General features: G+C 47.1%; 1 protein-coding gene across 3 annotated transcripts in view; it reads left to right on the top strand.

The window, feature by feature from the left end:
- The window catches only part of DENND2A (DENN domain containing 2A), a 398,086-nt gene that overhangs the window by 215,557 nt on the left and 164,679 nt on the right, over window positions 1-17,850 (top strand). For all 3 annotated transcript variants that reach the window (XM_085651922.1, XM_085651923.1, XM_085651920.1), the window contains 2 exons: window positions 9,976-10,097; window positions 16,440-16,643. In XM_085651922.1, the coding sequence (XP_085508048.1) occupies window positions 9,976-10,097; window positions 16,440-16,643 (326 nt within the window). The remainder of the gene's footprint in view (window positions 1-9,975; window positions 10,098-16,439; window positions 16,644-17,850) is intronic.

Genomic DNA, 17,850 nt, shown 5'->3' with positions numbered 1-17,850 from the left:
AACCCAGATCAGTTGACTGGGGGTGAGTGCTTGCAATGTTCAACACTCCGTCCATCATTTCCTTTGGTTTTTGCACAGCCAAGATAAAGCAGACCGTGGAAGAAGACAAGTAAAAGGTCCAGTCGTTATGGGGGTAACCAATGCAGACAAGGCGGTACAAATGAGGGACTAACAAGCCTAATAACGACTCAGAAGCCAGCATTTACGAAGGACAATGACACAAGCCAATTAAAAATATGGGTGGAGAGTGGGCAGGGCTCCACAGCCCTACTCCACTACTGCATGCCTTGTAGCAGGTCAAGCACTGCCCAGGCACGACCTAAACATTTCATAAGAATTTCCTGAAAAAGAGAGGGTATAGTGCAGAACCCTGTGCAACTGTACTGATTGTCACTAAGTCAGGGGCTGAAAAATGTGCTTTTAACTCTTGTATAAGGCACAAGGAGGGGGGAGGGGCTAAACCATTCCAGTGTGCAAGAAGTCTCTTGAAGTGAAGTGGGCTGCGTGGTAGCCAGTGGGACTCAAAAAGTGCAGTCACTACACAACAAGCAGTGTGTCTTCTTCTTGGTTATGAGCATGTAGTAGTTGTCTTAATTTCAGCAGTACAGATTCTCTTACCTACTAGGTGAAACCCAGACTTCCGGTCTCCTCTTCACAGATGGCTCTAAATCCGCTGCTTTCGGTAATTTTTGCTGCTTTTAAAAGGATCATGGGAAAAACATATAAAAACTTTTCAGATGGAGTGAACACTGGGTGAGTCGTTCAAATGTAGGATCTTTCCACACACAAGCCAATTTCTTCACAGAAAAAGCGGGATATGTAATATATATCATTTATGTTTAGCACTGCACACTACATATGCTGTTTGTAATAGCTAAACCATCAGGTGTTGCTGTTCCCCACTCAGATGGTTCTCAGTTTAGCAACCTCAGAAGAATAGAAGGACGAGTTGACCGTGCCAGCATTTAAAGCCTTGGCCTGCTTTTTATCACATAGTTCAGCTCTGAGCGTTTTAACTCAGTGGGCCATACCAAAGACATGATGCGATTGTCTGTTTTTAAAAAAAAACAGATAGACAAAGTTGTATAGGGGGGCAGAAAAGCGGGAGTTTTTTTGCTCTGGTGACGTAATAGTTGGAAAGAATGTTCTTGAGTTTCGTTGGTAGGTCCAAAGTCCTGTTTTTGGTCCAGCAAAGAGAGCACATCTGAAGTGGAAATTGAAGGTTTGGCACTATCTCTGACAGATTGAACTTTTATATGACGTTTTCTTGGATGGAGGTGGCCTTTCAGCAGGAGGGCGGGGCTAGCGTCAGTCCCAGGGAGAGACTGGAGGGTTTTCAGCATCATAAATATTTCTTTGTTGGACTTGGATGCTGTCCTAATCCGGACAGTATTACGTGTTTTGTTCCAAGATTGCTGTACGATCGGTCGTGCAGATGTCACGGCGGATATTTTCATTGGTTTGGAATAGTGACTTGAACTACTGCGGTATTGTTTGCAAAGCTTTGCTGTAAGGCCTGTTGTTATAGTCTATATTTTTTTGGTTGTGTTGCTTTATAACAGTTGTAATGGTTTTATCATGTAATCTCTGTGGCATCAGTGTTCACGTGCATCTTGTGGCCATCTTTTGGCAGAAACGTCTTCTGCACAGCTTTGTCAATCTATGCCATCTTGTACTTCTGTTTTCTGGATAACCCTATGTACCTACCTTGCCTCCCCCGCTAGCCCCCCTCTCTGCTCACCTCCGGTCACTTCAACAATCTCTCTCATAGACACACACAATTTTTCCTCATTCAAGATGTACCCTCATTTGGTGAGGATACTACAGATCTCTCTAGCCAAGGTCTGTTTGGGCTGACTGTGGTGAGAGTGTAGCCTACAGTCAGGGTTAATGACCCCTTCATCTCCACTGCTATGGGTTGGGGAGAGGTGAGGCTTTCCTACCAGCTCTCCACAGTAAAATCCATTCAGTCCACATAGCCGGGGGTCCCTTGCCTTAAAGGTCCAAGTGGGCTGGTAAGTGCTTACGTGGTGGGTGGCGGTCTTCAGCCAATTCCCTTTGTTCTTGTGTAAGTTACCCCTACCTAGAAGAAATCCACAACGCCCCCATTTCCTACTTCTTTTGTCTCAGAGGCCATGAGATGGACACTTTTCACAGCCATACTGTGACATCTGCGTTTGCAGAGCATTTGATGTCTCCATGGTTCTGGGAGTCTTACAGCTCTGGAGATATCCCTGTTTGAAGTTACGGATGCTGACCTGCTGACCACGGGCTACTGCTATTGCCTTGCGCTGCGGCAACATTCCCATGGGTGCTCTGCCCATGGAAAAAATGAATACAGTGAGAACTTGTACCAAAGAGACGAGCTCAGCTATAAACTGTAATTGAATCTGATCCCTAGTGGACGTCCAACACCAACATTTTTATTGCTAAACTAGACAAACCATTTTTATTTTTTAACATTATTTGGGTACCAAGTTGGTGCGCCAAAGAAGCTCAGGTGCTGTTATCAATAGCCCCATCCCGCCAATCAAATCCCCTTTTCACTAAAGAGACCCGAATGCTTTCAAAGTTTAGAGAATTCACCTAAAGCATCCCTTGTAGGGTAACATTGGCTCAATGTTAAAAGCTAATTTGGCGTCTAGTGATCTATAGATACTGTTGAATTCCAAAGAAACTACAACTCAGGTAGGTGAGTCATAAGTCTTTATTCTGACCATCCGCTCTGACAGCAAATGACAACAACAGCATGAACATTCTAAGTTGAACTCCCCAGGGTCATACCATTCGCAGAACAGGGTAGGGGAGGGTGGAACATACCAACTCAAGATAATTATACTAAGATTGTAACACATCTCCCCCTGAAGGGAATACAACTAGAAACAATAATTCACGTAGTGTTTACAACTCTGTCCTTGCTCCATGTTTGTCCATTTTCCAAACGGACTACGCTTCTACCTGCTTTTTCCACCCTTTGAGGTACACCATACTTGCTCGTTCCTGGTTGCACTTTGCCAGGTTTTTGACCCAAACAGGAGAGTTAGGTTTTACCTCCGTATCTTTTGCTCCATGTTTTTCATCATACCACAACTTGCATTTCTGTTGATGTGACTCAACTCTTTCCTCACTTTGGCTTAAGTCCGGTACCACACTCTTACCCCCACCCAACCACCTCGGATTCATTTTGGTGCTGGGTTCCCTTCCTCTGAGAAAAACAAAAGGAGATATCCCCGTGACCACATTGGGCGTGGTGTGATATGCCCACATGGACTCTCTCAATGAATCCTCCACATTGAACCCGTTGGTGATGGCTAGTTGTATGTGTTCCTTGATCATGCGATTCACCCTTTCTACCAACCCGTTGGCTTTGGGACAATAGAGAGCAGTTCTTTCATGCTTTATATTGTGTTCCTCCAAGAATTCTTTCATCGTCTCAGAGACGAACTGCACTTCATTGTCCGTTACAAGGGTGGCAGGGATGCCTTCATACACAAAAATGTTCTTAAGGAATGTGATAAGACTGTTCGTTGTGGTGGATCGACGTGAACTTGAAGTTTACCCAATGGGAAGTGTAATCCACCAAAACAAACATAAATCTCTTCTGTGGCCCCAGGATTTCCATGGGACCCACAATGTCCATGGCCAGTTTAGTCCACGGAATCATTGGCACGTTGACAGGAGCCAATGGAGCTCTGTGATTGACTTTGCTCTTGTCTCTTCTCGCACAACTAACACACTTTTTTACTTTGAGTTCCACCTTGGAATCCATTTTAGGGAACCAAAAACAGCTCCGCACTTTGTTTTTAGTGAGGCTCCTACCCAAATGTCCTTATGGGCCAGATCTATAATCTTGTTCCTCAACCCTTCGGGTGGAACGATTTTGTCCCCCCGATGCATGCGACCAGCCATGAAAGAAAGTTCAAATCTCACCTCCCAGAAATCTCTAACCTGGTCGGGAACTTCTGAAATCTTCTCCGGCCACCCTTTAACAATGAGGTCTTTTAACATATCTATGGCCCTATCTTCCTTCATGCCCTTGTCCCACTCTGCATCCGTTAATGAGGGTAGATGCACTGCCAAAATGGGTACATCTAGCGCTTCCTCACTTTGTATACCTTTGAGTGGTAACCTTGACAGGCAATCTGCAATGACATTTTCTGGACCTGGTAAGTACTCAATATTGTAGCAGAAGTTTTCTAACCCTAAAACCCACTTACTTATCCTCGGGGACACGTTTTGTGCATGTCTAGGCGAAAACATAAAAGTTAGGGGTTTGTGGTCCGTGTGAATAGTAAACTTTGTTCCCCACAAAAAAAATTTAAAATGATGTACCGCCCAAAAGCAAGCCAACGCCTCCCTTTCAATGACTGAGTAGTTACGTTCTGCCTCACTCAAGGTGCGGGATGCAAACGCTATGACTCTTTCTTCCCCTTCTCCTTTTTGGGATAACATGGCCCCCAATCCCTTGCTTGATGCATCAGTGGTTAAAATGATTCTCCTTTTGGGATCAAAGGATCCCAGTGCTGGTGAATCCAAAATGTGTTGTTTTATCACTTCAACCATTTCACTGTGTTCTTTCTCCCAAACAAATGCAGTGCTCTTCTTCAAAAGATCACGTAAACCAACACACAAATCAGCAGAGTTTCTGACAAATTTAGACATGTACTCCACCAAGCCAAGGAATGATTTTAGCACCTCCTTGTTCGTTGGATGCGGGGCATCCCTGACTGCCTGAATTAAGCTGTGCTTGGGTCTAAACCCATCTTTGGAGATGGTGTGCCCCAGATAGTCAACTGACGTGACCTTAATCTTACACTTGTCTAGCTGTACCGTTAACCCTGCATCAGATAGTCTACGACACACTGCATTGAGGGTGGCGTTATGTTCTTCCTCTGTCTCCCCATACATTAGAATGTTGTCTTGGAAACAGAGAGTGTTCTTAACACCCTTAAGCACCTGCTGCATTATTTTTTGAAAGACTGAGGCCGCTGAGGCGAGTCCGAACGGCATCCTTACAAACATAAATGCCCCAAAAGGCGAAGTGAATGCCGTCAACGGTCTCGACTCAGGATGCAGCTCCACCTGATGGTAGGCCCTGGACAGATCGATTACTGAAAAAAAACAGGCCTTGCCCATGGTACTTATCATCTCATTTATATTGGGGAGAGGAAATCTCTCTACCCAAATATTTTGATTTAAGGAGCGAAGGTCCACACATAGGCGAATACCTTTACCATTACCCTTAGATGCCAAAACCAAGGGCGCAAGCCAGCTCTCTTTGATGTTGCCATCCAAGAAGATTGGCACCATGCTCTACGATGTACACATTCCCTACTGTGGTCCTTCCTCCGAAATCAATTTGACTATTCAACATGCCCACCAGGGGAATGGGATCTCTCGTGTATCCTTCTGGTGTGATATCAGGAGACTCTAATACATCTCTAGACCCACCCAGTGACTCCTCAAAATCGTGCACATTTACTAACGTGAACAGAGAACACGAATCCGCAAAAACTTCTAGCAGTCTGTTATTGAATAGTACAATACATGTAGGATAGTTCTGTTTTCCACCCGCAGCGGTACTTTTCACTTGGAAAACATACTTAGCATGAGATTCCTCACAAGTATTAACCACACTAACGGTGTTGCTTATCCCTTCTCTGCACACCCTTGCTAGATGCCCTCTCCTATTACATTTTTTACATAAGACACTTCTAGCTGTACAATTTGGGTTATTCGCAAGATGGTTACTACTGCCACATCTAAAACATTTTAAATTATGCATTTCCTTGTTTGATTTAGGGACTTGAGCATCTTTACTGCTCCATTTGTCTGACAACTTAAACACATCCTTACTCTGCTCCTCCACCTGTACTGATGCTACTACTTCATCTCTAACTTTCATTTCTTTTACACATTTCGCGGTATGTTCAATGGATTGAGCAATCGCCACTGCATCCTTCAGGGTGGGATTTTTTGCCAGAAGTTTTTCTTGTACCCTGCTATTGTTAGTACACCTAACTAGTTGGTCACGTATGAGTGAGTCATTTAGGTCCCCAAACTCACATAGCTGAGTAAGACCCCTCAGAGCTGCAATGTAGTTACTGATCGACTCACACTTCCCTTGTACTCTGCTGAAAAACGTATGCCGCTCCAAAACCACATTAATCTTATCTCCAAAATGTGTTTCAAGTTTCATCAATGTGACATCAAACACATCACAGTCATCCTCATCCTCCAATTCAGGTTCAGGAAGAGTTTCGTATACTTTGCGCCCATGTACGCCCAAATTATACAGAAGAATGTGCTGTTTTCGCAATGCTGAAAACTTTTCACCACCCATGGCAATTAAATACGATTCGAAAAGCTTGGCCCAATCTTTCCAGTGAATTTCCGGATCCCCACAGTCAGTTAAAAAGGATGGGGGTTGACTCATGCCTGGCGTGCCCATGGTAAATAGACTGCGTAAGAGTTCCACAGATAGGAAAACTCACTCCAGCTAAAATCACTGCAGGGGCGCAGAACTAGAGATCCCTCCTAAGATTGTTCCAGGTAAGCCTTCACGTGAGGTCCACGTGATTCACTACCAGAAAACCGCAAACCCCCAATGGTTCTCAGAGTTCACAAAGGTGACCCCCAACAGAATCTTACTTAGCTGCGCCAAATCCTGTCATGTCCCCCAGATGTAGGTGACCCGACTGGCCCCTCCGCTGTAACACCAAACCTGTAACGTGAACTCTCCTCGGTACACTTACGACCGCTGTGATGCAGGAGATGTCCGGTAACAAATTTTGAGCAGGCTTCGCCAAGTAACTTCACTGGAACGCCACTGCATGCGACGCATTCATTTTCCTGTGAAGAACGAAACAGGCGGCCCACACGCGGCTGGGGCGCCGGACGCAGGCTACACTCGAACTTCCCGCGTAGCAGCACGGCCCTCAGGAGCTGGCGCGCCGGCTCCTCTGAGAGGAAATTGCCTCACAGGACGTCCGCTTCGTCAGGAACACCAGCCCACTGCAGAGAACACCATCCGCGACACGGCTGCCCCTCTTGCGCTCTCCACAGAATGGAACACTTCATACGTAGGTCCGGACCTCTGCAGCTGGATTCAGACAGGGACCTGGCACTTACACGTACCTCTCTCCAGGACCCCACGATCTCCCAATGGGCTCCCGTCAGAAGCCGAGAGGGTGCGACTGCGAACTCCGTTGTCAGCTGACTTGCTGACTCCACAGACACCGGTCATCCACTTCGTTTGAACGTGCCCACAGGGTGTCCTTTGGTCTGCTGCTACCACAGATCCAATAACTTCAATCAATACCAGCGCTTGCCTGGACACTCGCAGCACAGCACCCGCCAGATGCGTGACAACCAAGACGGTGTAGAAGTAATTTCCTGACGTGGTGCCACAGCTATCTTCTGCTCAGAGAATATACAGAGGGGAGATGGCCAGCTGCCCCCTTCACAGCTCATCGCCAGTGTTGAATTCCAAAGAAACTACAACTCAGGTAAGTGAGTCATAAGTCTTTATTCTGACCATCCGCTCTGACAGCAAATGACAACAACAGCATGAACATTCTAAGTTGAACTCCCCAGGGTCATACCATTCGCAGAACAGGGTAGGGGAGGGTTTAACATACCAACTCAAGATAATTATACTAAGATTGTAACAGATACGTTTAGAGTCATAAGTTGCGTCCAGACGGTGCCTATGGGTTTTTATTGCGTATCTTACTTCTTCATGTTAAAAGTGCTTTTGCTACCTCTTAATAAAAAGTGCTTTTCAGTTTATATAGTAAAGCTCTGACTAGACATTGGTGTTTTTGAGTATTGCCTTTATCTTGCTCTGAATATGGGTCTACGAGGTCTTGAAATAAATAAATAGATGTATCTTGGCTATTCAGCTTGGAGCGCTTACTAATGTGGCCCTGGAACACCGGTGGCAAACAAAGGTCATGATCCCCCATGATTTGACTGCTCGTGGCCCCTAGAAAAGGTCAACTCAGCCTTTATCCTTCTGAGGTAAATTCAGTACCGTTATATTTGGTATTTATAGTGCTTATAAATGGTATAAACACTGTATTATGTGCTAAAGTAAAAAAATATGTTTATAGCTATGCAATGAGTTAAACAATTATTTTCCCTTTCATACTCCTTTCCAAGCATAAAGCTCCTCTTCTTCATGTAACCTGCCTGGGACCATTGCCTTTGGTTTGGCTCTAACAACTCCTCTAAGTGCAGCCTTTGTTGGGGAGATAAAACCAAGGTCTGCTAAATTGGTTCAGAGCTGCACAAATCTTTCAACTCATCTTGTCTGACTGTGCTTGTTTATAACCTGGTTCTGCAGTTGATTTGTTATTGACTGACCATGCGAGATTTAGAGCATAATACACATCATGGTAGAGGTGTGTATGATCATTGCAACTAGGCTATTTATAAAAGTGGGTGAATAATACTTGATTGGGGTGCTATGAACCCAGCAGTGGGACCTGCCCATGTAATCTTACCTAGCCACTGTCTCATCACAGGGTCTTCTGCAGCCACTAAAATCCATTCTATGAATATTTTCTGTCTGATTAGAAATTGTTGTCTCTCTGTTCCTATCAGTAGAGTGTCGGTTAAAAACAAGTGTCCCTTTGGCTTTTTGAGTGCAGCTAAGCTTTAGAAATCCTAGATGTTTGTCGAATTCAGTACAACGTTAAAATATTTAACGAGCCCCGAACTAGTGACTTATGAGACCTCGTTCTCCATGACTATTCCCGGGCTGTTCACCTTGGTTGCAGTCCTTCATCAGAGGGCGTTCATCCTGGATATAAGTGTCAGAGCAGAAGGTGTGGTGTGATAGTATTTACTGCAAATCGCCAGCTGCCTTGCTGCAGCAGATCAGAGCTGTGGCCCTTAAACATTTGTGCATGTCTGGTCGTGCATGATACTTGCGTATATGGTGTCTGTCTTCAGCATGCTTTGAGAATTTGGAGCGCATTGACCATGAATGCTTAGATGATCCTAGGCCTCTTTCCTAGAGGTTGCACCATAAGTGGTTCGGATCAGCCCCGCCCACAGTGAGGGATCTTTGGACCTGATTTTCATACGTGAGGAAGCTCCATTGTCTGATCGGAGGAGTGGTGAGATTCACGACAGAGTGCTATAAAGCAAGGATGAGGGACCTCTGGTGAGAAAGAACCCTGAAAACCAGTGGCAGGCAGTGCTGGCCTGAGGTATACAGAAGAACTAAAATGCTAAAGTTGATATATGGTCTGACAGATACTAGGATAATAAATATGTGTGGAGAGATCTTGACGTACCCATGTCATTTGTAAAGTGTTTGACGACCTAAAGGCACTGCATAGATATCCTAAGAGAATACAAAATAAGCTTTTGTTTGCACAGCTACACCAGTGGTCAAGAGCCACTAAAAGAAGATACTCTTGAGTTCGTGTTCCTATCAAAGTAGAACAGCCTTAAGAAGGACTTCATGGAGACTGCAGTTGAACAATCTTAAGTGAAGTTGATTATGAGGCTTCAAGAAGGTCTCGCCTGTCATCGTCGGATAGCTTGGTGCAGCAACCATGACTGCTGTGTGCAGTAGTTGTGTGGGGGTGGAGGTGTGTGGAAGCATGTGATCTGGTTATCATGTGAAGACTCTAAACACAAGGGGTCACAGAGGTTCCACATCTTAAACAATGAGCTCAAATCCAGTAATGATTAAAAGTTTGAACTAAAAAAAATCCTTTCACCGATTACTTCTCTTCTACCTCTGCAAAACTTTGAACACTTCTTTCTATGCAAAAGACCACTTCTTTTGGACAGGATAAGGGACTGGTTTAGGTATAGTGCACTTAAATATTATGAGAACTTTGACATGAGTATAGGAAAATATAATTTGCATTTACAGTGCAGCTGTTTTTTTTTCAAGAGTACTATTTGCCCTAAGATATCTTTGCGCCTCTTCTAATCCTCTTCTATTTCATGCAGACACTCCATCAAAGGAAAATCCGTATGAAGATATTGAAATCGATGGGCAGTTCCTTGGAAAGAAATATGCCTCTTCTTTGCAAGCCTCGCCCACCTCTTCAGCGCCCAGCACACCCAACAAGGTATGAGAAGACCATCTCTTTGAGGGGCCACAGGGTATACAGGAGTGTGGCGAGGCCTGATTCCCTCTTTCCGAGCAGTGGTCCTCTTGGAGGTGGCGGTCGTTTGATCGGTACTAAATCCGATACGTTCAGAGTCAGGAGATCTAATACGTTTGCCACATATTAGGGAGATAGGGGAGCAAAGTGCTGGCCCAAATCTAGGAATTACTTCACTCCCTTTGTGTTATGGCACTGAATAGTAAAGCTAATTATATGTTCGAGGCATATGAGCTGCAGATTGTACACTTAGCATAGGTCGCCATCTGGTGTTGGGCCCGGATGTTTGCAGTTTGTTTTTCTTCTTGGACAGTCTTTGAAAGTCACGAGTTTGGTGACTCCTCCTTCGGTCCGTACTGCGCATGGGCTTCGGCTCCATCCTCAGATTGTTTTTTTCCGCCATCGGGCTCGGATGTGATACTTCGTGCTCCGGCTTCGAACTTCTACGGTTCCAGCCTCGACGGAAAATCCTCGATTCTTCGAGTTCCTTCATCATCTTCATCTCTCGAAGCGGCACTTTCTCCATCCCGTACATCGACACCGGCCTTCGGGCCCTCCGCGACTCCGGTCCCGGCCGATGGAAAGGACTCCGTTCAAAAAGTGCCCAAAATGTGGGTCTAAATTTCCCCACACCGACCTCCATCAGGTGTGTAACCTTTGCCTCTCTCCGGAACACGAGGCCAGAGACTGCCCCGCCTGCAAGTCTTTTCGATCGAAGAAGACCATCCGAGATCGAAGAGCTCGACGCACCATGGCGCACTCATCCTCTGCAGCTCCACCGGACATCTTCGGAGACGACGCCGAAGCTTCGGGGCAAACACACACCGAGCAGGAGGAAGACGTCGTCAGCGCTTCCGAGGCCGACGACTCCGACGTGGAGGACATTACACCAGCGCAGCGGGCCATGAGTACTATGCCCCCTCCTACCCCCACGCCGAAAACCAAAGAGACTCAGGTTACTCCCTCGCCTGCCGGCCTGGGCAAAACCAAAACCAAAACTTCGATCACCCCACCTTCGGGCCCGGTGTCGAAGCTCCCAAAGTCTCATGGCAGCTCGGGATCGAGCCAGCCGACACCCGGTGCCGAAAAACAGCATCCGGCACCGAAGACTGCAAAATCCAGCTCGACTCCGAAACCACCGGTGCCGAAGCCTGGACACTCGGTGCCGACCAAACACAAACACAAATCTGTCGGCACCGACGCTCCGGCGCCGAAACATCATTCGACGCCGAAACACCCGGAGACCTCAAAAAAGCATGGCGCACACAGATCATCGAAACCCCCGGTTCCGAAATCACCGGTGCCGACAGACGACTCGACACCATTGGCTCTGTTTACACCAGACCCTTTACAAAAGACTTTGTCCAAAGATCCAAAGACTGGGCTTTTGACTTTAACTACCAAGAAAAGACGCCTTGATGCTCCGGCTCCTCCTCCTCCACCCAAAAGGAAGGACTCTGCTACTTCTCCCCTCAGAGTGCCCTCCCCACCACCGCCTCCCCTACCCCCTCCACCTCCTCCACCGCCTCCACCTCACAGGTCTCCACCACCTGTACCTCACTACGATCCGACCCCATCCCCAGATCCGGATGATGGGGATCCGGACAATTACCCGGCGGACGCCCCAATGGATCCCACTCCACCAGGGACCCCAGATCCATGGGAGGATTACAATAACCCTGATATACCCAATGTACCTCAGGACGACCTATACCCATCAAGACCGTCTCCTCCAGAGGACTCCTTAGGGTTTCACCATTTAGTGCAAAGAGCAGCACACTACCATGGGGTGGACATGCACAGTGAACCAGTAGAGGAAGACTTCCTACTGGATACATTTGATATACAAGACAAATCCACTTCCATTTTACCCATGCTTAAGGGTGTCACCAAGCACGCTACAGAGGTGTTCAAAGACCCTGTCAGAGCCAGAGTACTGAACCCTAGAATAGAGAAGAAGTATAAGGCGGCACCCACAGACCCTGCTTACATCAAGGGCCCTGCTCCCCTAGATTCCCTAGTTGTCTCCACAGCTAGAAAGCGGGCTAACTCCCAATCCTCAGGAGATGCCCCACCGCCAGACAAAGAATCTAAACTTCTGGACGCGTCTGGTAAACGCACCGCCTCCCAAGCTGCAAACATGTGGCGCATTGCAAACACACAAGCACTGCTTGCGCGATATGATAGAGCACACTATGACGAACTAGAGGCTCTTATGCAGCACCTTCCAGAAAAATACAAGCACAAGGCTCATGACCTGATACAGGAGGGTAAACTAATTACAAACACCTCCATTAAGTGTGCCCTCGATGCAGCCGACACTGCTTCTAGGGCCATAAATACCAGTGTCCTGCTTCGTCGCCACGCCTGGCTCAGGATCTCAGGGTTCAAGCCTGAAGTCCAGGCATCCATACTCAATCACCCCTTTGACCAGGAAACACTCTTTGGGCCAAAGGTAGACGAAGCGCTCGAAAAAATGAAGAAAGACACAGACACAGCAAAGTCTATGGGGGCACTCCAAACACAAGCCTCCAAACGTTCCTTTCGACGCTCGTCCTTTCGTGGCACAGGCAGGGGCTCCTCCACCGATCACGCCTCTACCTCCTACAAGTCCCCTCCTCAGAATACCTTTTCAAAGGGCAATCAGAGAGGTGGTTACAGGGGTAACAACAATAAGGGCAGGGGCAAAACCAACAACACCCGTTCTGCCACCCCCCCCGCACAATGACTCCCCTCCGCTCCCCCCAGACCATTCCACTCCGGTCGGGGGCAGACTACAAAACTTTATCCACGTATGGGAGTCCATAACATCGGACAAATGGGTGACCCAAATTATTCGGTCCGGGTACTGTCTCGAACTAACATCTACCCCACCCAATATCCCACCAAGGCACCGTCCAATGTCTCAAGAACATTCCACACTGCTCAAACAAGAGGTACTCTCACTCCTCCAAAAACACGCTATAGAGCAGGTCCCCGTCAATCAACAAAATCTAGGGGTCTACTCCCTATATTTTTTAATACCAAAGAAAGACGGGACCCTCAGACCCATTCTCGACCTCCGGCCTCTAAATGCCTACATACATTCAGACCATTTTCACATGGTCACCCTACAGCAAGTCCTCCCACTCCTCTGCCAGGGAGACTTTCTCACAACCTTGGATCTGAAAGACGCATACTTTCACATTCCAATACACCCCTCTCACAGGAAATACCTCAGGTTCGTGGTGGACGGGCAACATTACCAATTCACGGTTCTCCCCTTCGGGGTCACCACCGCACCACGGGTGTTTACCAAATGCCTAGCAGTAGTAGCGGCACACCTCAGACGTCAACACATTCACGTCTTCCCTTACCTGGACGACTGGCTGATAAAAGCCGCGTCCTACAACCAATGTGTGCAACATACAAACAGCACCATCCAACTGCTCCACCAGCTAGGCTTCACGGTGAACTACCAAAAGTCCCACCTCATACCATCTCACACAAAGCAATATCTCGGGGCCACTATAGACACCTCCAAGGGTATTGCCTATCCAAACTCAGCCAGAATCACAAGCATTCAAGCCTTACGCAAAACATTCCTTCCTCAACACTCTCTTCCAGCAAGAGTGTTTATGAAGCTCATAGGAATGATGGCGTCTTGCATCTTCATAGTGCCCCATGCAAGACTCCACATGCGTCCACTTCAAGAGTGCCTAGCACAACAGTGGAACCAGGCCCAGGGTCAGCTGACGGATCTGGTGTTGGTGGACGGCCGCACACATCACTCTCTGCAGTGGTGGAACACCACAAACCTTTCCAAAGGGCGACCGTTCCTGGACCCGGTTCCTCAGGTGATTCTAACAGCGGACGCATCGCTCTCCGGCTGGGAAGCCCACCTCCTACACCTCACCATGCAAGGTCTATGGACGCCACAGCAAAAATCGCTCCACATCAACCACCTGGAGCTCTTGGCGATCTTTCTAGCCCTAAAATCTTTCCAAAAACAGATTTCGGGCAAAGCAGTCCTCATTCGCACAGACAATATGACTGCGATGTATTATATACAAAAACAGGGGGGGACACACTCTCCCCAGCTCTCCCGCTTAGCCCAGAGCATATGGAGATGGGCAATTCCCCAAAACATCTTTCTCCTGGCACAGCACGTTCCAGGCGTACAAAACACCATGGCAGATCTGCTCAGCAGACAAACACAACAACTACACGAATGGGAACTGCATCCACAAGTTCTTCACCCATTCTTCCAACAGTGGGGGCATCCTCAGATAGACCTCTTCGCCACCCACGAAAACAAAAAATGCCCAAGCTTCGCCGCCAGATACCCACACCCATTGTCCAAGGGCAATGCGATATGGATGAACTGGTCAGGCAGATTTGCATACGCCTTTCCACCTCTCCCACTAATTCCATTAGTGGTCAGGAAGCTACAACAGCACTCCCTCACACTCATTCTGGTAGCTCCGACGTGGGCCAGGCAGCCGTGGTACACCACGCTACTACAACTGTCAGTGGTACCACATCAAAAACTGCATCTATCCCCATGCCTCCTAACCCAGAACCATGGAGAAATCAGGCACCCGGACCCAGCTCAGCTCAACCTGGCGATCTGGCTCCTGAAATCCTAGAATTCGGATACCTTAACCTTCCCCCTGATTGCATGAACATCATCATGGAAGCCAGACGTCCTACCACTAGAGCATGCTATGCCGCAAAGTGGAAAAGATTTGTAATTTACTGCCGTAACAATACAATCAACCCTCTAGATGCATCCATACAGCACATAATATGCTATCTGCTCCATCTTCACAGGTGTAACCTGGCATATTCATCCATACGCCTACACCTAGCAGCGATCGCTGCCTATCTACAAAACAGGCAGCATTTATCACTCTTCAGAGTGCCCGCTATTAAAGCCTTCATGGAAGGCCTTAAACGAGTAATTCCTCCCAGGGCACCACCTTCCCCTGTATGGAATCTAAATTTAGTTCTTACACGTCTAATGGGTCCGCCCTTCGAACCAATGCACAAATGTGAGCTACAGTTTCTCACCTGGAAAACAGCTTTCCTTGTAGCTATCACTTCCCTTAGAAGGGTTGGTGAAATTCAAGCGTTCACCATACAGGAACCCTACATACAAATGCATCACAGCAAGGTCATACTTCGCACAAATCCGAAGTTTCTGCCCAAAGTCATTTCCCCCTTCCACCTCAATCAATCAGTGGAATTACCTGTCTTCTTTTCGCAACCCCAATCTGTTGCAGAAAGGGCCTTACACACGCTTGATGTAAAAAGGGCGTTACTATACTACATACAAAGAACGCAACCCTTCAGGAAGACTAAACAATTGTTCGTTTCCTTCTCTCCACCACATAAAGGCAACCCCATTTCAAAATCAGGGATAGCTAGGTGGATTGTAAAATGCATACAAATTTGCTATCAAAAGGCAAAGAGAACATTATCTGTTCCCCCTAAAGCCCACTCTACAAGAAAGTTAGGGGCTTCTATGGCTTTTCTAGGGAATATACCCTTAGATGACATCTGCAAGGCAGCCACATGGTCTACACCGCACACCTTCACAAAACACTACTGTGTAGATGTGCATTCCAAGCAGCAAGCTAGGGTGGGCCAGGCTGTACTAAAGACACTTTTTCAAACAGCTGCAACGGATACCGGTGGTCGCCGCTAAGGTTGGGTACTGCTATGTAATCTATGCTAAGTGTACAATCTGCAGCTCATATGCCTCGAACGGAATATGCTACTTACCAGTATGCATCTGTTCTTGGCATGTAGAGCTGCAGAGTTGTACACGCCCACCCGCCTCCCCGGCTACCTGTATCCGTTCCAGTACATCTTATTTAGATACAACACATGGGTTTCTCACTGTTATTACTACGCTCCATCATTTCCCTATTGGCGAAAAACAATCTGAGGATGGAGCCGAAGCCCATGCGCAGTACGGACCGAAGGAGGAGTCACCAAACTCGTGACTTCCAAAGACTGTCCAAGAAGAAAAACAAACTGCAAACATCCGGGCCCAACACCAGATGGCGACCTATGCTAAGTGTACAACTCTGCAGCTCTACATGCCAAGAACAGATGCATACTGGTAAGTAGCATATTCCTTTCAGAAGTTTGTCAGTCTTCTTAAAATGGTGTTTTAATCATTGGAATCTGCAGCAGATCCAGTCTAACCTTTCCTAAAGCACACTGGGAATGCATCTGTTTCCAGGCTATCCATCTCTTGAACTTATTCTTATAGTTGATCCCCCTCTCTGTACTTTTTTTCCCCACTTCCTACTTTAGATCTACCCAAAGCCTGCCTTCTTTCGACAGAATTCAGATCGTCGAAGCTTTAAACTCTTAGAGTTGAGAAAGGTGAACCGAGATGGGGCAACATCCCCGCAAAGGGGAGTGAGTCCTCCTCCTTCTATCCCAAGCAGCCCAGATGAAGCATTCTTCAACTCAGCAGACCTCCAGAATGGCCGACGGAGACGGAAGATACCCAGGGTAAGAGCTCCCAATATTATCATCCATTGAATGCATGTATTCCAATACAGGTGTTAGATGTTTGCTGTCTGTTGGGTTCTCTGGTGAATAACCATCCCCACTACACTGTGAGTTGTTCATTCGTTCAGCATTTGGTGGGTCTCATAATGTGGTAGGAGAGGGTTCTCTTAATGTGACCTTGGAAAAATCTGAAGACTTCACCAATATTTGACGAAGCTTCCACATTTTTGCATATAGTTTCAGTGCAATTTGTCGCTCTTATGCAGAGTCACTTATTCCTGGAAACTGGCTGTTCTTTCATTGTGGTTTAAGTGTTTTTTCAGTACATAAAACGGTGATCACAAATATTGCAGTTTCATAAAGAGACGGATTTTGTTTTTGGGAGATGGCAGAGCACTTTGTGAACTGCACATGAGCAGGTGTTTGGGATTGTTGGAAGTGCAAGGGATGGCAGTGGGTTTATAGGGGAGCCTGAGCTGTTTCTGGGTGTCCAAATCAATTGAAGGACTCCCAGTGGATCTCCTTGTCTGAACCTGGATGAATGTGGTTTTTGTTTTTGTTTTTGTTCACAGCATCTGGCTGTGTATCCTGTGCTTTGTGCTGTTGCGAGTCTTGTGGTGACTCGCACATTGTACTTGTGCTAATGCAACTGGAGATATCTTGAGGATTTGAAGATCAATCAATCAGGTTTTATAAAGAGCGGCTAATCACCTGATAGGGTATCCAGGTGCTTGCAGGCCCCAGAGGCTTATTCGAACAGCCAGTTCTTGAGGGCCATTTAGAATTCTGGAAGTGATGTTATGGTTCTGAGCTGCATGAGGAGGCTGTTCCAGGTCTTTGCTGCAATGTGGGAGAAGGAGCGTCCTCCAATTCTGCTTTGGCAGATGCGGGGAGCATGGGCAAGTGAAAGAGGGGGAAGCAGTGCGTACGCTTCTCGATGGTTGGTGGAAGTTCAGGTGGTGGATCATGTAGGTGGGGCCTTTGTTGTGTAGAGCCTTGTGTGCGTGGGTGAGCAGCTTGAATTGGCAACACTTCTGTACAGGGAGCAAGTGGAGTTTCCTGAGGTGGGTTGTGATATGGGTTCTTCTGGGAAAGCCGAGGATGAATCTTGCTATGGCGTTCTGTATGTTCTGAAGTCTCTGTAGAACGTGTGCCGCGATTCCTACGTAGAGGGCATTGCCGTAGTCCTATCGGCTGGTGAGAAGGG

The sequence above is a fragment of the Triturus cristatus genome, chromosome 4_1 (assembly GCF_964204655.1).
Source record: "Triturus cristatus chromosome 4_1, aTriCri1.1, whole genome shotgun sequence".
Taxonomy (NCBI): Eukaryota; Metazoa; Chordata; class Amphibia; order Caudata; family Salamandridae; genus Triturus; species Triturus cristatus.
The sequence above is the reverse complement of the archived record's forward strand: the minus strand, read 5'-3'. Positions and strand labels throughout refer to the sequence as shown.